Source organism: Oryctolagus cuniculus, chromosome 4, assembly GCF_051225735.1.
Source record: "Oryctolagus cuniculus isolate XC-2025 breed Fujian yellow rabbit chromosome 4, ASM5122573v1, whole genome shotgun sequence".
Lineage (NCBI taxonomy): Eukaryota > Metazoa > Chordata > Mammalia > Lagomorpha > Leporidae > Oryctolagus > Oryctolagus cuniculus.
In genome coordinates, this window is record NC_142870.1 from 13,682,542 (window position 1) to 13,700,911 (window position 18,370).

The window sequence follows — 18,370 nt, forward strand, 5'->3', positions numbered from 1 at the left end:
TAGGCAAGAAAAAGAAATTAAAGGGATACAAATTGGGAAGGAAGAAGTCAAACTATCCCTCTTTGCACATGATATTATTCTTTACTTAGGGGATCCAAAGAACTCTACTAAGAGACTATTGGAACTCATAGAAGAGATTGGCAAAAAGTAGCATGATATAAAATCAGTGCACAAAAATCAACAGCCTTTGTATACACAGGCAATGCCACGGCTGAGAAAGAACTTCTAAGATCAATCCCATTCACAATAGCTACAAAAACAATCAAATACCTTGGAATAAACTTAACCAGCCCATCCATTTGTAACATGAACACTGATCTAAGTGGGCTTCTGGGATATATTGAATTCAGTGTATGTAAAAGCTACCAACACACAATACCAACACAGAGAAAAATCTAGTGATACAAACCAAGTGCTGCTTTCCAGTTTAGAGCGTTTTAAGGAAGAAAATATGGTTTTTCATAATCCCAGATGGAGCAGATTTGCAGAGTTAATCAGGAGTTTCACTTCTCTTGCCCCTCTCTTCACACTCATCCTCAGATTGTTCTTAGAGATTCTGTTGAACAGCGTTCACATAGTTATGTGATCCTTAGACTAAGTAGGTCTCTCTAGGCTGCCTTGAAGCCGTGGAAGTAAGCATCCCTTCAGCCACTTAGCATTGCTTTTTCTCTAGGGATTTCTTGTACTCTACTGTTCTCGGTCATGTGTCCTGCTGCTGTAGGGTCTTGCATTTACCCTAGTATCTGATTGTTCACTTTATCCTGGAGTCTGGTTTTGAGTACTTCTCTATTGTCTAGCCTGTTGGACTTTTTCTTTGGCCATAAGTGTCATCAGCCTGAGAGATCTTTGTGGTGTTCATTGTATAAGTTTAATCTGCTTTGAGATAATTTTCCAAGTGCCATTCATGATGCCTTCTTTTTATTTTTTTAAAGATTTATTTTATTTGTTTGAAAGACAGAGTTACAGAGAGAGGTAGAGACAGAGAGAGAGAGGTCTTCCATCTGTTGGTTCACTCCCCAGATGGTCGCAAGGCCGGAGATGCGCCAATCCGAAGCCAGGAGGCAGCAGCTTCTTCCGGGTCTCCCACGTGCGTGCTTCTACTGCTATCCCAGGCCACAGCAGAGAGCTGGATTGGAAGAGGAGCAGCCGGGACAAGAACCAGTGCCCGTATGGGATGCCGGTGCTTCAGGCCAGGGCATTAACCCACTGTGCCACAGCACCCCCATGATGCCTTCTGATTGGTGAATACTCCAGGTTTATATAGAATAGTCTCCCTCTGCCTCCTATTAGCAAACATGTTGGACTATAGTAGAGTTGTTTGCTTAGAAATGGAACATTGATATCTTATTTAGAAGGGAAAAAGTCTGATTTTACTGATGAACTATTAAAATCTTCTTCACTGACCTCAATATAATCAGCTGTGGGCTGTTTAATATTTTCCTTATCTTTGTTGATGTGTGGATGTGAATTTAGACCCCACGGTAGTGCATGCCATATTCCATGGAGTTTGAGGGAAAGCCATGTTCCTAGGTCACCACAAGAAATGAACTCGAGTCCAGAGCTTGGTTGCTGCTTCCATCTGAGTGGTCCTCTGAATGGAACCTGTCCCCATTGCCCTTTCTTCTGCCCTCTTTCCTGTCACCGTTTTCTCCTTCAGCCTGAGCAGTCCAATCTGTTACCAGATCCATGCTTTGAACCCCATGGCCTGGTACAAATTGCATGGTCAGTGTGGTCCTCAGACTGGATGGGTTCTCTGTTCTCACTCCTGTTTTCAACCTTCTGGTTATTGAAAAAAGAGGGCTTAAGAGAAGACAGAGCAAATGACTAGTGAGCCATCTCAGCTGGCTTTGGCCTGGGGTGACTGGCAGCAGGTCCTCAGCATATTGTCTCTCCTGCCACCTTCCAGTTTAACAAGCTGGTCCCTGGCATACTATCAAGGTGCCATTTTTTTTTTTTTTTTTAGTATAGAACATGTTTTAGTTTCAGAATTTTATAGAATGATGGTATTTCCAGAAAGAAGTGCCAGTATTTTGCTAAATCCTATCCATTCATTTCCATGTGATAGCCCTTGATTCCATCTTAACAGATAGAAGGAAAAAATTATCTAATGAAGTACAGATAAATACACCCACATAAAGGTTAATGTCACTGAAGTAGTTCGGTGTGAAAATAAGATTTCATTGAGGCTTCTTGAAACTTAATTGGAAAGCTTCAAGTTGCTGTAAGAATGGAATTCAAAATAAGAGACTGAAATGAAGACTTTGGAAAGTCCTTGGGGTGGTCTTGTGTGCTTCCCTATCTGCAGGAGTTGCTGTGTCTGAGACAGGGGGTGATGGCAGTTGGTAGTTTTGCCTACGCGTGGTTATCCATTTCCTGGTCCTCTGAACTGAACAAAATACCACGTGTTTGTTCTAACATGGCCTGAGAAGACTCAGTGAATCCCTGGGACTGGGTCTTTTAACTTATTAACTCCGTTTTGTTGTTTGGTTGTGTTTTTAAGCCACTGTCTCCTCTGCTTGTTATTAATGTCCTATGTTACTGTAGCATAGGACTATTTTTCTCCCAGAGCTAACAGTTATTGCAGATCCTTAGCAATTGTATTCATTCCTGTGAACTTTTTATAGTATCTACCAAGATCCTGTTTTCCATCAGAAAAGTAGGCATTGGTTGTAGACATTAAATCAATAAAGAAAGAGTTTCATATGAGGCAGTCCTGAAACAGGTGACCAGGGCTTGTAACCGTAGGATGGGGAGCACCCAGGGCCCCCAAACCACTTAGAAAATCTGGGCCTTGCTCAGCCTTCTTTTCTGAAGGCTGTAAAGAAGCCCAGGATGACTGAGCTAATGGGCTTTGAGCTGTGGAAACCCAGGTAAGTAAAAGATAATCTTGTGATCAAAGAAGACTGTGAAATCAGTTAGTTTCCATGTGAAATGAGATGTGTACAGTGAGTTACTACTTCTTCCTGTTTGCTGTGTCCAAGTCACCATACTTACCATGTATTGGGACATACTGGGGCAGTTGTCTCTTTAAGATATAAATTCAGTGAAAAAAAGCATAGGAGACTTTGATGAGGTCAGCCCATCCTTGCGTTTTTTGTGCTGTGGAGAGAGTAGAGAAACATAAAATGATGACATTTGCAAGGAACCAAGATATAAAGCAAAGTAATTTCCTTCTGTTTAAGTTGAGTGGTAGGTAGAATAAAGACAGACATACGTAGCAGTATTTACTTTTACAAGTAGCTGATGTTGTTTACTTGGAGTGATCTAAAAATACATTTTTCTGCTTTGTAAAGCAATATGATTGAGGAAAAAACAGTGTCTCCAAATCAGAAGCCAAAACATTAAACGAACCTAGTTCACAGCAGGTACTTCCTGTTGTTTGCTAAATATTCAGAAGATGTGAGCCCTGCCATCCTGTCTTTGTGTTTCACAGGGTTTTCACTTTCTTCTGTGGAGGAAGATGGTGTTCGAAGGCTGTATGTGAACAGTGTGAAGGAAACTGGTTTAGCTTCCAAGAAAGGTAAGTCAGTGGATGTCTTGTCTGTCTCCTGTTCTCTTAGGGTTTCTCTGTTTGGTGGATGACTAAGAGTTCATGTCAAAAACCATTTCAGGGAATATGGATTTTATTCCATTAACTCCCTTGTGTGAGAAGTATCATCTTCTTGGATTTTGAGTCAGATTCTGAGTCCACTTGCCTGGGGCTGGTGGGAAATTCCATCCTAATTGTTAGTGAATGTCCTTCTCATCTTCCAGGATGCTGTGGAGGTCCTGGGGGGTCTTCCTGAGCAGCACACAAGACCCCTCCTGCCGGTTGGCCCACACAGGGCTGAGCTGACACTGGTCATTCCTGGAGCCTGCAAAGCTCCTTCACAGAGGACAGTGTGTTCCTTGCATTCCTACAGGAGTCTATGGAAGTTGAAAACCCAGTGGTTTCCTATCTAGCCTTCTGGCCCCCACTCTTAGAAAGGCAGTTCTTTCCTGCTATCCCCTGCCTGTTCCCTTTCAGCCCTTAAAGGGTTCCTAATGCATTTGGGCTGATTGTGGATCGCTACCTCTCCATCCTCTTTCTGCTCTTGAGGATCTCTTCAACCTGGATTGGTTGCTCACTGTGTTTCCTAAGTCTGTCCTCACAATTTACTACAAACTGGATAGCCCGAAGCAATAGAAACTCACCTTCTGGAAAAAAGATACTGATAATTGTCCTAGTCCATTCTCTGTTACTATAACAAAATGCCTGGGATGAATGATTTATAAAGGAAAGGAATTTGTTGGGCTGCTAGTTCTAGAACCTGGGAAGTCCAAAGAAGGGCACTGGTGAGGGCCTCATGCTGCTTCACCTGATGACAGAAAGCAGAAGACAAGCAAGCACAAATGTGTCTCTATGTGGTCTTTTTATAAGAAAGTTTCATTGAATTTGTGACTCACCCTAAATCTTTATGAGTTTACTTTTGCTGGATTATATCTGTAATATATATTTGTCCTCATTCCTGATGAAGGTCAGATCAGGATGTACTAGATGGAGGTGAATTTGGGAGGGGGGGATACTATTCAACCAACTATGTTCACCATAAACAAATAGGGTAGGTAGATAGGGCTTTAAAGCCACTTTGATTTCTTTCTTCTTGCTATGGAGTTTGTTTTATTTGAAGGGCAAAGAGATAGGAGGAGAGGCAGAGACAGACACAGAGATTTCCTGTCCACCAGTTTATTACCCAAATACCCACAATAGCTGCAGCTGAGCCAGGCTGAACCAGGAGCCGGGAACTCAATCAAAGCCTTCTAGGTTCTCTGAGCCATCACCTGCTGTCTCCCACAATGCACATTAACCAGAAGTTAGAATTGGGAGCAGAGACGAGACTCAAACTTCCAGTACTGAATTCAGGCTTCCCATGTGGTACTCTTACCACTTGCTTCTTTACATGAGATTTTTGGTTTTATCCAGGTGAGAAAATCATGCATGTTGGATGTTGAAGAGCAACACATTGGGGTCAAGTGTGCTGAGATGGGGTTGAGTGGAGCAGCTGCTGGATTTGCAGAGTACATCTTCTCACCTCCTTCCATGCCTGCTTTAGCTGAGTTCTCGGTGGCTCAGGCTGGCCAGAGCTTTCCCAGTGCAGGCTACTTTCCCCTGTGCCATGAACACTGAAGAAACACAACCTGCAGACCTGGCCACATAGAGAAATGGCCACGGTGTGACAAATGGGAAGGAAAGTCAAAAATAATTTATCTGCTGCTGACGATCATGAAGAAGGATTTTCCTTCTTTTTTCTTCTATGCTTTGCAGGTCAAAGGCAGCCCACAGACCAGTTTGACACATTCACTGAGCTGTATGTCAGCTCAGAACAGAGATGATGGGGTTTATTTTCCTGCAAGCCCAAAGACTGATTTTTATCTCCTTTCAGCATGATGGCGGTGCTGGTTGGCATGGCTTGGGGGTGGGGACTCTGCCGCCCTGGTTTTAGTCACATCCTGTTTCAATTCTTTGAATCTGAAAACCCCGATGTTAGATGAAAACAAACGGTTGTCTGCTCACCGCCCCGCCTCGTCCCACATGGCACTGTTCTCCACAGATGCAAGAGTGATGTCAGTTTTGACCCCAATCCCGAGCACTGTCCAAGTACCTAGGATATAGAAAGCAGTGTCAAGAGAGACATGTGGGGTATTTCAGGTTAACGCTAGCCTTTAATGGAAGACCACCCCCTTACACTCCAGTAGAGGAGTGTTTGCTGTGCACTGTACATCCTCTGTGTGCATTTTATGTGTGTCTGACACTAGGAAAGCCTCCTTCTTCAGTTCCCATCTACTGTTCTAGGTTTTGCTTCCATCACATTATAACTGCCAAGTCTTTTCCCATCCAGATTCAGCACTTCAAATCCTTTAACCACTCGTTACACTATAGAAAATAGCACTAGTCATTGTCCTTTGGTCATGGTCCAGGCATCAATGCCCCTGTAAAAATGACCAGAATGTGGTGCGACCCTGTAGGATTTAGTGCAGTGTGGCCTCATGGTGCCTGAGTATTCTGTTTGCATTGATTCAGCCTTCCTGTGTTTGCTTTTGTTGGCCACACTCCGCTTTTTACTTCTAACAAAGGATCCTTTAGGCCCCAGATTCCTACTCCCACTCCCCTGCACGCCTCCAGTGTTCCTAGTTGGGTCTCATGGTTGGCTGAATGTCATGGACTTGGTTTTTTTGAGCCTTTGTGTGTTGTTTCATATGTGCCTCTGTTCAACTGTGTGACATTGTCGGCCCAGCTTTCAAATGTGTGGAGTTATCTGAAGTTGGGATCAGGTGTCTTCTTTGCTGTTATCTAAGTGTTTCCTGGTGGCGACACCAGACAGAGCCTGGTCAACATGGCCAGGTGTGAGGTTATTCTAGATGGTATGGGTACATCACAGCTGTCTCCATGGTTAGTTGGTAATTATTTCTGAGCAGGCTGCCATTTCCAGTTACAGAAAGAAGCCTTATGCTTTCTTCTACCAAATATTAATAATGAGAACTGGGGCTCGCATTATGGTGCAGTGGGTTAAGCTGATGCCTGCAACATCAGCATCCTTTATGAGAACTGGTTTGAGTTCTGGCTGCTCAACTTCCTAACCAGTTCCCTGCTAATGTGCCTGGGAAAGCATCAGACGATGGCCCAGGTGCTTGGGCCCCTGAACCCACGTGGGAGACCCAGATGGGATTCCTGGCTCCTGCCTTTAGCCTGACTGAGACCCATCTGTTGCAGCTATTTAGGAAGTGAGCCAGCAGATAGAAAACCTCTTTCTCTCCCTCTCCCCCCTCTCCTCCTCTCTCCCTCTCTTCTTCTTCCCCTTTCTCATCCCCACTATCTCTAACTCTCTTTCTGTTACTCTTCCTTCAAATAAATAAATAAATAAATCTTTTAAAAAATAATGGGAGCTAATGTCCATTGAATAACTAAATTTTATGTAGATTATTTCATTTAATCTCCTTTAACCCTTTTATCTATCTTAACCCATGCAGAGGACTGAGGCTGGGAGAAATTCAGTGATGCCACCGTCACAATTACATTGTGATGCTGAGACAGAAAGCCCCTGGCAGACCACTTTCTTATCTTTCTTATTCATAGCACTTGTTAATGCAGAGAATAACTCATACAGATGCCCCCTGTATTAGTTTGCCAAGGGTTACCGTAACAAAGCACCACAGAGTAATTTAAAACAACAGAGATTTGTTTTCTCACCATTCCAGAGAAGGCAGAAGCCTTAACTCAGGGTGCTCCCAGGCTATGCCCCTGGATTTCTCTGGGGGATGATCCTCTTGCCTCTTCCGGTTTCTGGAGGATTCACGCCTTGCTTGGCATGTGGCCTCATCGCTCCAGTCTTTGCCTCCATCTTCACAGGGCCTTCTTCTTTCCTTGTCTTTCTTCTGTGTGTCTCTTACAAGGTTTCTTGCCAATGGGGTTAGGGAATACAGCATGGTCTTTTCTCAGGATCCTTAACAATTACTATGGCAATGCTTCTCTTCCTAAATATGGTCACATTCACAGATTCTGGAGGGTGAGCATAGCTTTTTGAGGACCACCTGCTGCATATTCCTATTCTGCTGGGCATTATCAATCAGAAACTTCTTTTTAAAAAACATCTTATAGGGGTCGGCCCAGTGGGTTAAGTCACTACCTGCTGTGCCAGCATTCCATATGGGTGCTGGTTTGAGTCCTGGCTGCTCCACTTCTGATCCAGCTCCCTGCTATTGCACCTGGGGAAGCAGCAGAGGATGGCCCCTGCATCCATGTGCCAAGACCTGGAAGAAGCTCCTGGTTCTGGCCTGGCCCTGTCTTGTCCCTTGTGGCCATTTGGGGAGTAAACCAGTGGATGGAAGATTTCTCCCTCTCTTTCTCTCTCCCTCCCTCCCTCCTTCTCTTTCTCTCTCTCTGAATCTCTGCCTTTCAAATAAATAAAGTTCTTTATTTAAAAAAGAAAAGAAAAAAAATCTCATAGGTTTTTTTAGTGGGGAGGGGGACTTATGTCTGTTTCACCTTATAAGACCGCCTCTGCTATGCAACCAAAAACTTTGTCTCGGGGCACGTGCTTGGCCTAATAGTTAAGACACCTGTTAAGGACACCTGCATCTCATGACGGAGCACAAGGGTTTGATACCCAGCCCTGGCTTGACTGTAGCTTCCTGCTGATGCAGACTCGGGGAGGCAGTGGGGATGTCTCAATCATTGGGTTCCTGCCACCTTCAGTGGAGATGCTGATTGGATTCCTGGCTCCCAACTTTGACCCTCTGGACTTTGCAGGCATTTTGGGAGTGAACCAGCAGATGGGAGCAACTCTATTTCTCTTTCAAAGTAACAAAATTTAAGAAAAGTTTGCCTCCCAGAGTAGATTTTAAAAAACAAAGACAACTGCTTTCATATGTCGCAGTTTTATATTCTCACTTCAAATACCGTGAAGCTAAAGGATTTTACCTAAAAATGAAATGGTTAGTTTCACAGAATTTCATCTCTGATGTGGAGGAAACATTCTCATTTCTCTCCCAGTTCCTTCCACCCCTTAATGTTTCTTGGCATATTTTATGAGAGAAAATTGATTTCAAACATTTTGAAAACCTGAATGAGGATGGCCAGGGCGTGTGTCTCCGTGAAGTTGGAAAGTGCGAGTCATTTCTCTGCAGAACCAGAGGTGGGACCTGTGAACGCCTGAGGGGTTGGGCGGTTTCTCCTTTCTGCCATTCCTCATTGTCTTTGCCTTCCACTCACTTCCTTTCGCATTTGTTTTTGCGCATTAGTGTATAAAATAAGAAACTGGGCTCCTTTTCCCTTCTTTGCTGAGAGGGTGCTTCCTTTCCTTTCATGTTCTTCCATAACCTCTTCCTTTCTCAAGAGTGTTCTTTTAATACCAGTTCGAACAGCCCTGGGGTCAGTGACATTATGGCTGTTCCTTTGAGTGTCAAACTTTGGCAGCTTTCCTAGAGTGCTTTGCAAAAAGAGCACACCCTTTGGAGAGGAGCAGAAATGATGGCGTTTGATTTTGTAAGGCAACCTTATGTCTGAAGACATGTGACAAAGGGATCTCATAGCATTTTGGTTCCATAGAAGTCATCAATAAACGTTACACTGCAGCCTGCATACATCTCGGACATAATCCAAGAGCACTGCCATTTTCTCCCCTTCAAAATCACCACAAGATAACCGAAATTGCTATTTCTGAATAGAATCAGCATTTGCGAAGGCAGATGCTTACCCACACATACATTAAAGGAGCGAATGTCTTAGTTGATGTACTGAGGTCAGTGATAGGCCTGCTGAATATAGGTTATACCTCTGAGCATAGGACCATCCAAGGTACCGGCATCAGCTCCCTGCTAATGTGCCTGGGAAAGCAGCAGAGGATGTTCTATGTACTTGGGCTCCTGCACCCACATAGGAGGCCTGGAAGAAGCTTCTGGCTCCTGGCTTCAGACAGGCCCAGCTCCATCCATTACAGCCATTTGGAGGATTGAACTAGTGGATGGAGGATAGATCTCCACCCCCACTCACCCCCTCACTCCCTGTCACTCTGCCTTTCAAATACATAAATAATACATAAATAGAGAACCTTCCGTAACTGACTCGTATGATCACCTGGTGCTCACTTTGCAGCCTGTTTGTAGCAGCACCTGGGGGCTGGGAGGCCCACGGCAGGGGGGCTTGCTGTGCCCTTTTCAACAGAGCTTCTCCACATGGTTGTGTTCTGATTGTGCATGTGAAATGAAAAAAAAAAATTTCCATCTTGCGTTGGCAGGCCTGAAAGCCGGAGATGAGATTCTCGAGATCAATAATCGTGCTGCTGGGACCTTGAACTCATCTATGCTCAAAGGTTTCCTCTCACAGCCCTCCCTGGGCCTCCTGGTGAGGACCTACCCGGAGCTGGAGGGAGGAGCAGAGCTGCTGGAGAGCCCCCCGCACCGGGTGGACGGCCTTGCAGACCTCAGCGAGAGCCCCCTCGCCTTCCTCACCAGCAACCCAGGTATGGCTGCACCTGTGCAGGGCAGAGCCTGTTCAGCCAGGGCCAGGGAAGCTGGCCACATGGCTTGGGTACTTGGTTGGGCTGGTTGGTGGTATAAGGTGTGTGAGTGAGATGGGCTGAGTGAGGAACCAGTGCTTCCTGTTGAGGTTTCAAAGGGGCAGGGGATACTTTCTTCTAGTGGGATGTTGGCTACAAGTCTGCCTGTCGCCCATGGGAGGCTTTATAATGCTTGTGTGATGTTTGTCACTTGGGGGCAAGGTGAGTGCTGACAACCACAACTCTGGATATAGATGAGATGTGGAGACACGGAAGTGCCGGGGACTATGTGAGGAGCTGAGACCATCTCTGCCTTCCCCATCACCACCCAGCCCAGCTTTTTTCCTTCCCTCCTGTGTGAGAGAAGGACGTGCTTTGGGAGGCATGGAGTGGAAATGTGTGCAAGCTTTTTGTGCGCTTTCTCTGTCTCTTGGGCTCTTCAAAGCTAAAGTCTGAATGTGAGCCCATCGGCGGAACCCCCTGCCCTACCCCATCTGCTGCTCTTCCTTCCCGTCCCTCCCTCTCTGGCAACCTCGCGCTCCTTCTATTAGAAGCCACCTGCCCTTGGAAGTCCTCCTGGGACCCTGCAGGGTTCGCTCCCTCCCCTGGGCTCCTTTGACCCTGCCAATGGGTCATTTCTGTGGGCCCTGATTGTATAGCACTCTCCTTCCTCGCTTCTGCCTCTCTCTGCTGAGTTTGTCTCTCGAGTGAAGTCCTTCATCTTTGTCTCCCTGGCTCTTTGTGCGACTCATTCTTGTTGAGCAAGAGGGTAAGTGAATGAGCAGACCAATGGACAGCTTAGGTTGGTATTGCTCATTTCTCCAGGGTTCGGGGATTCGGGTTGATTTACTAAGTTGGAGTTTGGGAATTATTTTCTCTTTTCAAAGTTTAGGTTTAAAGAAAGGAAAGCATTCATTTTCAAAATCTGAGTTTTAGATAGCAAAGCATCTTGCTATTGTTTTTCCAAATTACCTTCTTTAAAGAAAAAATTTTCAATTGATATATAATAATTGTGCATATTTATGATGTGCCATGTGGTGCTTCGATCCATGTATATAGTTTGTAATAGGATGTGCATATCTGTCCCCTCAGACACTTGCCATTTCTTGTGGCGAGATCATTCAGAATCCTTTCGTCTACAGTCGTTTATCATGGTTGAGGGTCCCCCTACTGTGCAATAGCACATTGGGGCTTCTTTCTCCTGGCTGACTGTAGCTCAGTACCCATTGCCTGGCCTTTCCCACCTTCTGAAGCTCGTCTGGCTAAGAAAGCAGAAGCCCTGTGACAGTTCATGCTTCTGTTCAGTCACTCCCTGGAAGAATTAGACAAGCTGATTCTTGATAAAACTGATCACACTTAGTTACTATTGATTTCTTTGACTCATTATGTCATTGTGGTACCCACATGCCAATCAAAGTTTTAGAAAATAGTTTCCAGGAATTTCGAATACTTAGTAAAACCAAGTTGAGACTATGAACGCTGTTCTTTTATGTGACCACTAGGTGGCAGGCTCGATCCCTTAAGATTTAATTCACAACATAGAAGGGGTCTTAAATTGTATGAAAAAACTAGGCATGGATTTCAAAATTTTTTTGCATCAAATAAGTTTATATTTTAATTTTATTTTATATGGACTTTTTTGTAGTGTGAATTTTAGTGAGACATACTGTGTTAGATTATTTAAGATTCTGTGAAGTTAGACATACTACAAGTAAGAAGGTGCACTAAACTTTTTTCAACATTTATTTTCTGTCTGAGCCCTTCCTATGGGTTATAGGTAAAAGAGTTGGAAAACTATAACCCATAGACCAAAATAGCCCACCACCTCATTTTGTAAATAAAATTTTATTGGGACATGTGCTTGTTCATTTATGTTTGTCTCCTGCTTTCCCATTGCAGAAACAGGCTTGAGTAGTTATGACAGGGACTTAGAATCTGCAAAACCAGAAATATTTACTCTCTAGTTCTTTGCCATACTTTGATATAAAATATAGCTGAAATCGCTAGTGATTTATCCCTTTAGAGATAGTCACTGTTAATGTTTTGGTCTACATTTTTCCGTCTTTTAAGAGAATTTCTGTATATATACACACAGCAAAAAAGCCTTTATATTTTATCACTAGTTATACACATTCACATATTTACATGAACATGTCTATTTACTTAAAATTTTGTTATATTTTGAAATTAAAAATAAACTTGGATATTTGTACCTGTTTTAGAAATATCTGATGATTTTTCTGTGTATGCAATGCTTATCCTGTCACATAAAACATAAAGTTTTTAACTGAGCAACAGTTCTGTCATATTCCTGCTCATTCACTCACACACACCAGTCCCCTTTGGAGAATGTGAGCTAAATCCACTGAGCCCTCCTTTTTTAAAAAAAGTTTTTTCTTTTTTTAAAGATTGTATTAACTTATACAGATTTCTTGATTTTCATATATACAGAATTAGGAACATAGACCCTCCGCCCATCCAGCCTCCCTCCCACCTATGCTCCAACCCTTCCTCCTCCTTCCTCTTACATTCTCACTGTTAACTTTTACAAAGATCTGTTTTTAATTTACTTAATGATCATATAGTTAACCGTACACTAACTAAAATATTTCAACAAATAGTATGAGGAGAAAAAAAAAACAGAATAAATCACTGTTCTTCAATGGAAGAGACAAGGACTATAAACAATCACTGAATCTCAAAATATCTATTTCATTCCAATACTTTATATTTCAGGTACTCTATTAGTTACCTCAGATCAGGGAAAACATATGATATCTGTCTTTTTTTTGTACTGGCTTATTTCACTAAATATAATGATTTCCAGTTGTGTCTATTTTATTGCCAAGAGTCAGGGTTGGTTTTTTTTTTTTTTTTTTAAACAGCTGAGTGTTTCCTTTGCAGTGCAGAAGCTTCTGAGCGTAATGGAATCCTATTTGTCAATTTTAGCTTTGATTGCCTGTGTTTCTGGTGCCTTTTCCAAAAAGTCTTTGCCTATGCCATTGTCTTGCAGAGTTTCCCAATGTTCTCTAGTGATTTGATGGTATTGGGTCATAGATTAAGGTCTTTGATCCATTTTGAGTGGATTTTTCTGTGAGGTATAAGGTAGGGGTATAGTTTCATACTTCTGCACGTGGAGATGCAGTTTTCCCAGCACCATTTGTTGAAGAGACTGTCCTTGCTCCAGGGATTGCTTTTAGTTCCTTTGTCAAAGATAAGTTGGTTGTAGATGCATGGATTGATTTCTGGAATTTCTATTCTGTTCCATTGGTCTACAAGTCTGTTTTTGTGCCAGTACCATGCTGTTTTGATTGTAACTGCTCTGTAGTATGTCTTGAAATCAGGTATTGTGATGCTTCTTGCTTTGTTCTTGTTGTATAAGATTGATTTAGTCATACATAAGAGTGTTAATTACTAAATTAACAACAGGATAATTATGCACTAATTCCCCATGCAGGAACTCTGTCTTCAATGAGTTGTATTGAGAGTTAACTGTGAAACCAGTTCTCAAACAGTTTGTGTGTGTGTGTACATCCAAATTGTTGAAATCTTTACTTAGTATAGAGTTGGTCTTCTGTGTTCAAAGTTAATTGAAAAAGAATCTTAATGGAGAATGGGACTGGCAAGGAGAGAGAGAGGAGGCGAAGGAGGCCTGGGAGTGTAGGTGGGAGGGTTGATATGGTGGGAAGAATCACTATTCCTAAAGTTGTACTTACGAAATTTGTATTCCTTAAAAAATAAATAATAAAAATAAAAGACCAAAAAAAAAAAAAAACTAAATTGTAAGTAAAACATTTGCTTTCTTTCACACACACAAAAAAAAGAGATTATTTTAGCTATTCAGGGTTTCTTATGTTTCCCTATGAATTTTTTTAAGCTTTTATTTATTTGAGAGGTAGAGCTATAGACAGTGAGAGGAGAGATAGAGAGAAAGATCTTCTACCCGCTGGTTCACTCCCCAAATGGCTGCAGCAGCAGGAGCTGAGGTGATCCGAAGCCAGGAGTCAGGAGCTTCTTCTGGGTCTCTCACATGGGTGCAAAGACTCAAGCACTTGGGCCATCTTCTACTGCTTTCTCAGGCCATAGCAGAGAGCTGGATTGGAAGAGGAGCAGCCGGGACTCGAACTGGTGCCCATATGGGATGCCAATGCAGTATGCAGAGGCTTAACCTACTTTGCCACAGCGCCAGCTCCTGCACATGAAATTGAGCATCATTTTCGCTAGATCTGTGAAGAATGTCATTGGTAGTTTGATTTGTACCACATTGAATCTGTAAATTGCTTTTGGTAGTATAGACATTTTGATGATGTTGATTCTTCAAATCCATGAACATGGAAGATTTTTCCATTTTTAATGTGTTTTTTATTTCTTCCTTTAGTGTTTTGTAATTTTCATCATAGAGATTCTGCAGGGTACAGTATTCTGGGTTGACAGTTTTTTTCTTTTAAGATTTGGACTATATCTTGTCATTCCCTTGTAGCCCGTAGGTTTCTGATTAGAAATCAGCTGTGTGTCTAATTGGAGATGCTCTGAAGGTAATCTGGCATTTCTGTCACGCACATTTTAGAATCTTTTCTGTTTTACTGTGGAAAATTTGACTACAATGCGTCATGGTGAAGATATTTTCTGATAATATTTATTAGGTGTTCTGTGTGCTTCCTGTGCTTAGATGTCCTTTCTTCCTCCAAACTGGGGAAGTTTTCTGTAATTATTTCACTAAATAGGCCTTCTAGTCCATTCTCTCTTACTGCAGCTTTAGGAATCCTAAAAGCCGTGTGTTGGGTCATTTCATAAGTATCCCATAAATCATCAACACTGTTGGAGATTTTCTTTTTCTATTTTCTTCTTTTTTTTTTTTGAGGGGTAAGGGTCTATAAGATTTCAAAGATTTGTCTTTTAGTTCTGATATTCTTTCTTCTGCCTCACCAAGTCTGCTGTTAAGACTTTCCACTGCATTTTTTTTAAGATTTATTATTTTTCAATTTGAGAGAAAGAGGCACAGAGAGAGAGAGAAAGGTCTTCTATCCGCTGGTTCATTCCCCAAATGGCTGCAACAGCCAGAGCTGAGGCTATCCAAAGCCAGGAGCCAAGACCTTCTTCTGGGTCTCCCACGCAGGTAGAGGGGCCTAAGCAGTTGGGCTATCTTCTACTGCTTTCCCAGGCCATAGTAGAGAGCTGGATTGGAAATGGAGCAGCTGAGACTTGAACTGGCACCCATATGGGATGCCAGCACTGCAGGCAGCAGCTTTACCCACAATGCCACAGTGCCAGCCTCTAATTTCCCTTTAAAATCTCAGTTTCATGGGAAAAGTTTCATTCATGTCATGTATGGTTTTCTTTAGTTTGTGGATTTGCTTCGGATTCCTTTTGAGTAATCCTGTGTTTAATTTTTTGAATTCCATTTCTGGCATTTCCTAAATCTCTTCATCTTCATGTTCTAATATTGAAGTGTTGTGTTCCTTTGGGGGGATCATGGTGTGTATTATTCTTGTTTGTTGAATTTCTGCATTTTTAGGCATTTGTGGAGTTGATTTTTGGATGGCATTTATCTTTGAGCTTTGCCTCTGTGGCTTAGTATAATGTCTGCATTTCAGTGAATACCAAGAGGTGTGTGGTGGGTGTGGGCAGGGAGCTCTGGTCAGTGCTTTTGGGTGAGGTGAGTATATAGGATAGCATCCAAGTTGAGCGTGGTAGAGCTCAATGCCCATGTGTTAGCCCCCAGCGTGTTCTGAACCACTACATGAGCTGCACAAATGATCTGCGCAGTCCTCACTATGAGGACAGTTCCCACTGCAATGACCTGCTGGATGCAACCAAGAAGCTCCAAGCATGTAGAGCTGCACCCAGTGATTGCCCAGAGACCCAGCCACACCCTGCACCTTCTCAAGTAACCACTGAAGTACCATGGTCTCAGCATACAAGGCTCCCATAGTCACTGGTTGCAGAGGTTACTCTCTGCCCTGCCAGCCTGTCCAGTCAACAGAGAGGCAGATGTTCCCAGAGACAGCTCCACCTAGGCGTATTGATTCTAGGAGGTTGAGGGCACCTTACCATCCTGCATGGCTGTGCAACCACCTCCCAGCCAGGATCAAAGTCAGTGGGGACTGCAGGTTATTCCCTCTGCTAGAATCTCTGGATCACATGTATACGTGAGAGCCACTGCCTGAATGGTGCTCTTTCCCTGCTATTCCTGCCACTGCTGCCAAGAAGACGGCATCCTGTCTCAGCCAGTTGCCATGCACATGCACAAAGGCTTCTGCAGCTGTCTCCCAAACTCAAAATGGCACCTGCCCTTTTTCACCCAGGCAATGGGCACTGTTGTGGGGAAGCTGGAGTGAGATAAACGTGCACCCTGTACTTCCTCTGGGTCTGTGGGCAACCACTAGCAACCACTATCCCCCAGGGCTCCAGCCTGGACTCATGCCACGCTCTCCCTCTGGCTGTATCACCAAAGGCTGCTGCAGTCTGGTCTCACCTCCATCTCCAAGCTGCCGTCTGTTCTAGTTCTCAGTTGCTGCATTGGCGCATGTGTTTGTGTTCGTGCTGTGCTTCAGCACCCTCCACACAGGTCCATGGCATTCCTCTTCCTCTTGTAGGCTTTCCAGTGCAGTTTTCTCTCCAATTCTCCACTCCCCCCCCCCTTTTTTTTTACTATTTATCCCTAGCCTGGTGTAGTATGTCATTCCATAATCCACCATATTGGAACCTCCCCAATCCTTGTTTAAAACACTTAAAACTGCAGCTTTAGAACCATCTTTAGAAGAGTCACTCATCCCTTTGAGTTTTCCCAGTTACAGGATTGTTATGTGGAAGGGACATTTGTTAAGTATTTACTTTTTGATGCTGAAAGTATAATGATGACTGTGATATAGCCCTGTCCTCAAGTTTACATTCTAGTTCTTCATTTTAAATGGCTTCATTGTCTAATATTTTGCCATGTGTTCTGAAGTCCTCCAGAAGAAAGTCTGCTTGGTCAAGTGAAGGAGTCAAAGTGATGCAAGAATAAAACTAGAAAGTAAAGTCATGGCATTGGTTAAAAATTGGCTCAAATTAGAAAATTCCAGAAGGGATTTTAAATCCTATTAGCATTTAGCTGGAAGGGCAAAGGCACCGGGATGCCTGTCCCTCTTCTCTTCCTCCCTGCTTTCTGGTTTCTTCCATCTCCTGGCCCATTTAACAGTGAAAGATAAAGGGGGAAGTGAGGAAACAGGAAGAAGGAACCTCAAAGATTGTTACATAGTGAGGCAGAGCTAAAGTCGTAGCCACAGTTAAAACAGAAGAGAAAACGAGAGAAAATGTGTGCAATGGGCAGGCTGGTCTACATCCTATCTAAATTTAGAAGTAACTAAAATAAGAAGTATCCTGAGTGGCAGGTTTGAGGTTGGGTGCAGGGATCAGCTTAAGGTGGTACTTCCAGATGTTTGGGACTTTGACAAAGGTCCTTGCAGTGAGTGTTTCAGGGACCCTGTAGTCCATGTGAGTTGGCTGGTGCCTTTCTGTTTGGAGCTTGACCCGCTGAGCTTCTGTTACCTCACAAGCTGTAGTGTACAGCCTTGGGCAGGTCCTCCCCTGAAAACCTTGAGTTAGATGTGTGATTAGCTTTCAAGATTGCATTGTTTCTAAACCTACTCATATAGAGGTTTGTTTCCTGTTTAGGAGCATAACAGCCTAGTGGCTAAGACTAGGCTCTGGAACCGAGTTCCTTGGACTGAATCTATTTCAATGTTGATTAACTTCATGGCCATGAAAAAGTCATGCTCAGTCTCTCTGTACCCCCATGTCCTCATCTATGAAATGGGAATAGTAGCATAATCCCATCTTACTAGGTTGTTAGCAGTATTGCATGAGTTATAAATGTCAAGTATTTAGAATAGACTGAGGATGTCTATTCTAAACTCAGTGTTTTGTATTCAAACCAGTCTCTTAGGGAAGATATGGAAATCTGGCCTTGTTGCTCTCTCTTTTGTATGGTCTTCTCACTCACTGCCCACTCTCTAACCTCCATCTACAACAGGTAAATTCTCTGGTAACTCAGTTTGTGAGTTATACCTTGCCTATATTTTCTTTTCCCAAGTAGGAAGAAATGAATTTTGTAATCTGGATTGCTTAGATTCCTGGGCTCCTTTTCAGAGCTCAAGATTTACTTCTTCTGGGGCTTTCTTTATTCTTTTTAAAAGATTCATTTTATTTATTTGAAAGGCAGAGTTACAGAGAGGCAGAGAGACAGAGGCAGGGGGGAAGGGGAGGATCTTCCATCTGCTGTGCACTCTCTAGATGTCCGCAATGGCCAGAGCTGTGTTGATCCGAAACCAAGAGCCAGGAGTTTCTTCCAGGTCTTCCACACGGGTACAGGGGCC

General features: G+C 43.2%; 1 protein-coding gene across 18 annotated transcripts in view; it reads left to right on the forward strand.

The window, feature by feature from the left end:
* Nucleotides 1-18,370, forward strand: part of TIAM1 (TIAM Rac1 associated GEF 1) — a 443,084-nt gene that overhangs the window by 373,005 nt on the left and 51,709 nt on the right. For all 18 annotated transcript variants that reach the window (XM_070071881.2, XM_051819224.3, XM_017347208.4 and 15 more), the window contains 2 exons: nt 3,434-3,520; nt 9,753-9,977. In XM_070071881.2, coding sequence (XP_069927982.1) covers nt 3,434-3,520; nt 9,753-9,977 — 312 coding nt within the window. The remainder of the gene's footprint in view (nt 1-3,433; nt 3,521-9,752; nt 9,978-18,370) is intronic.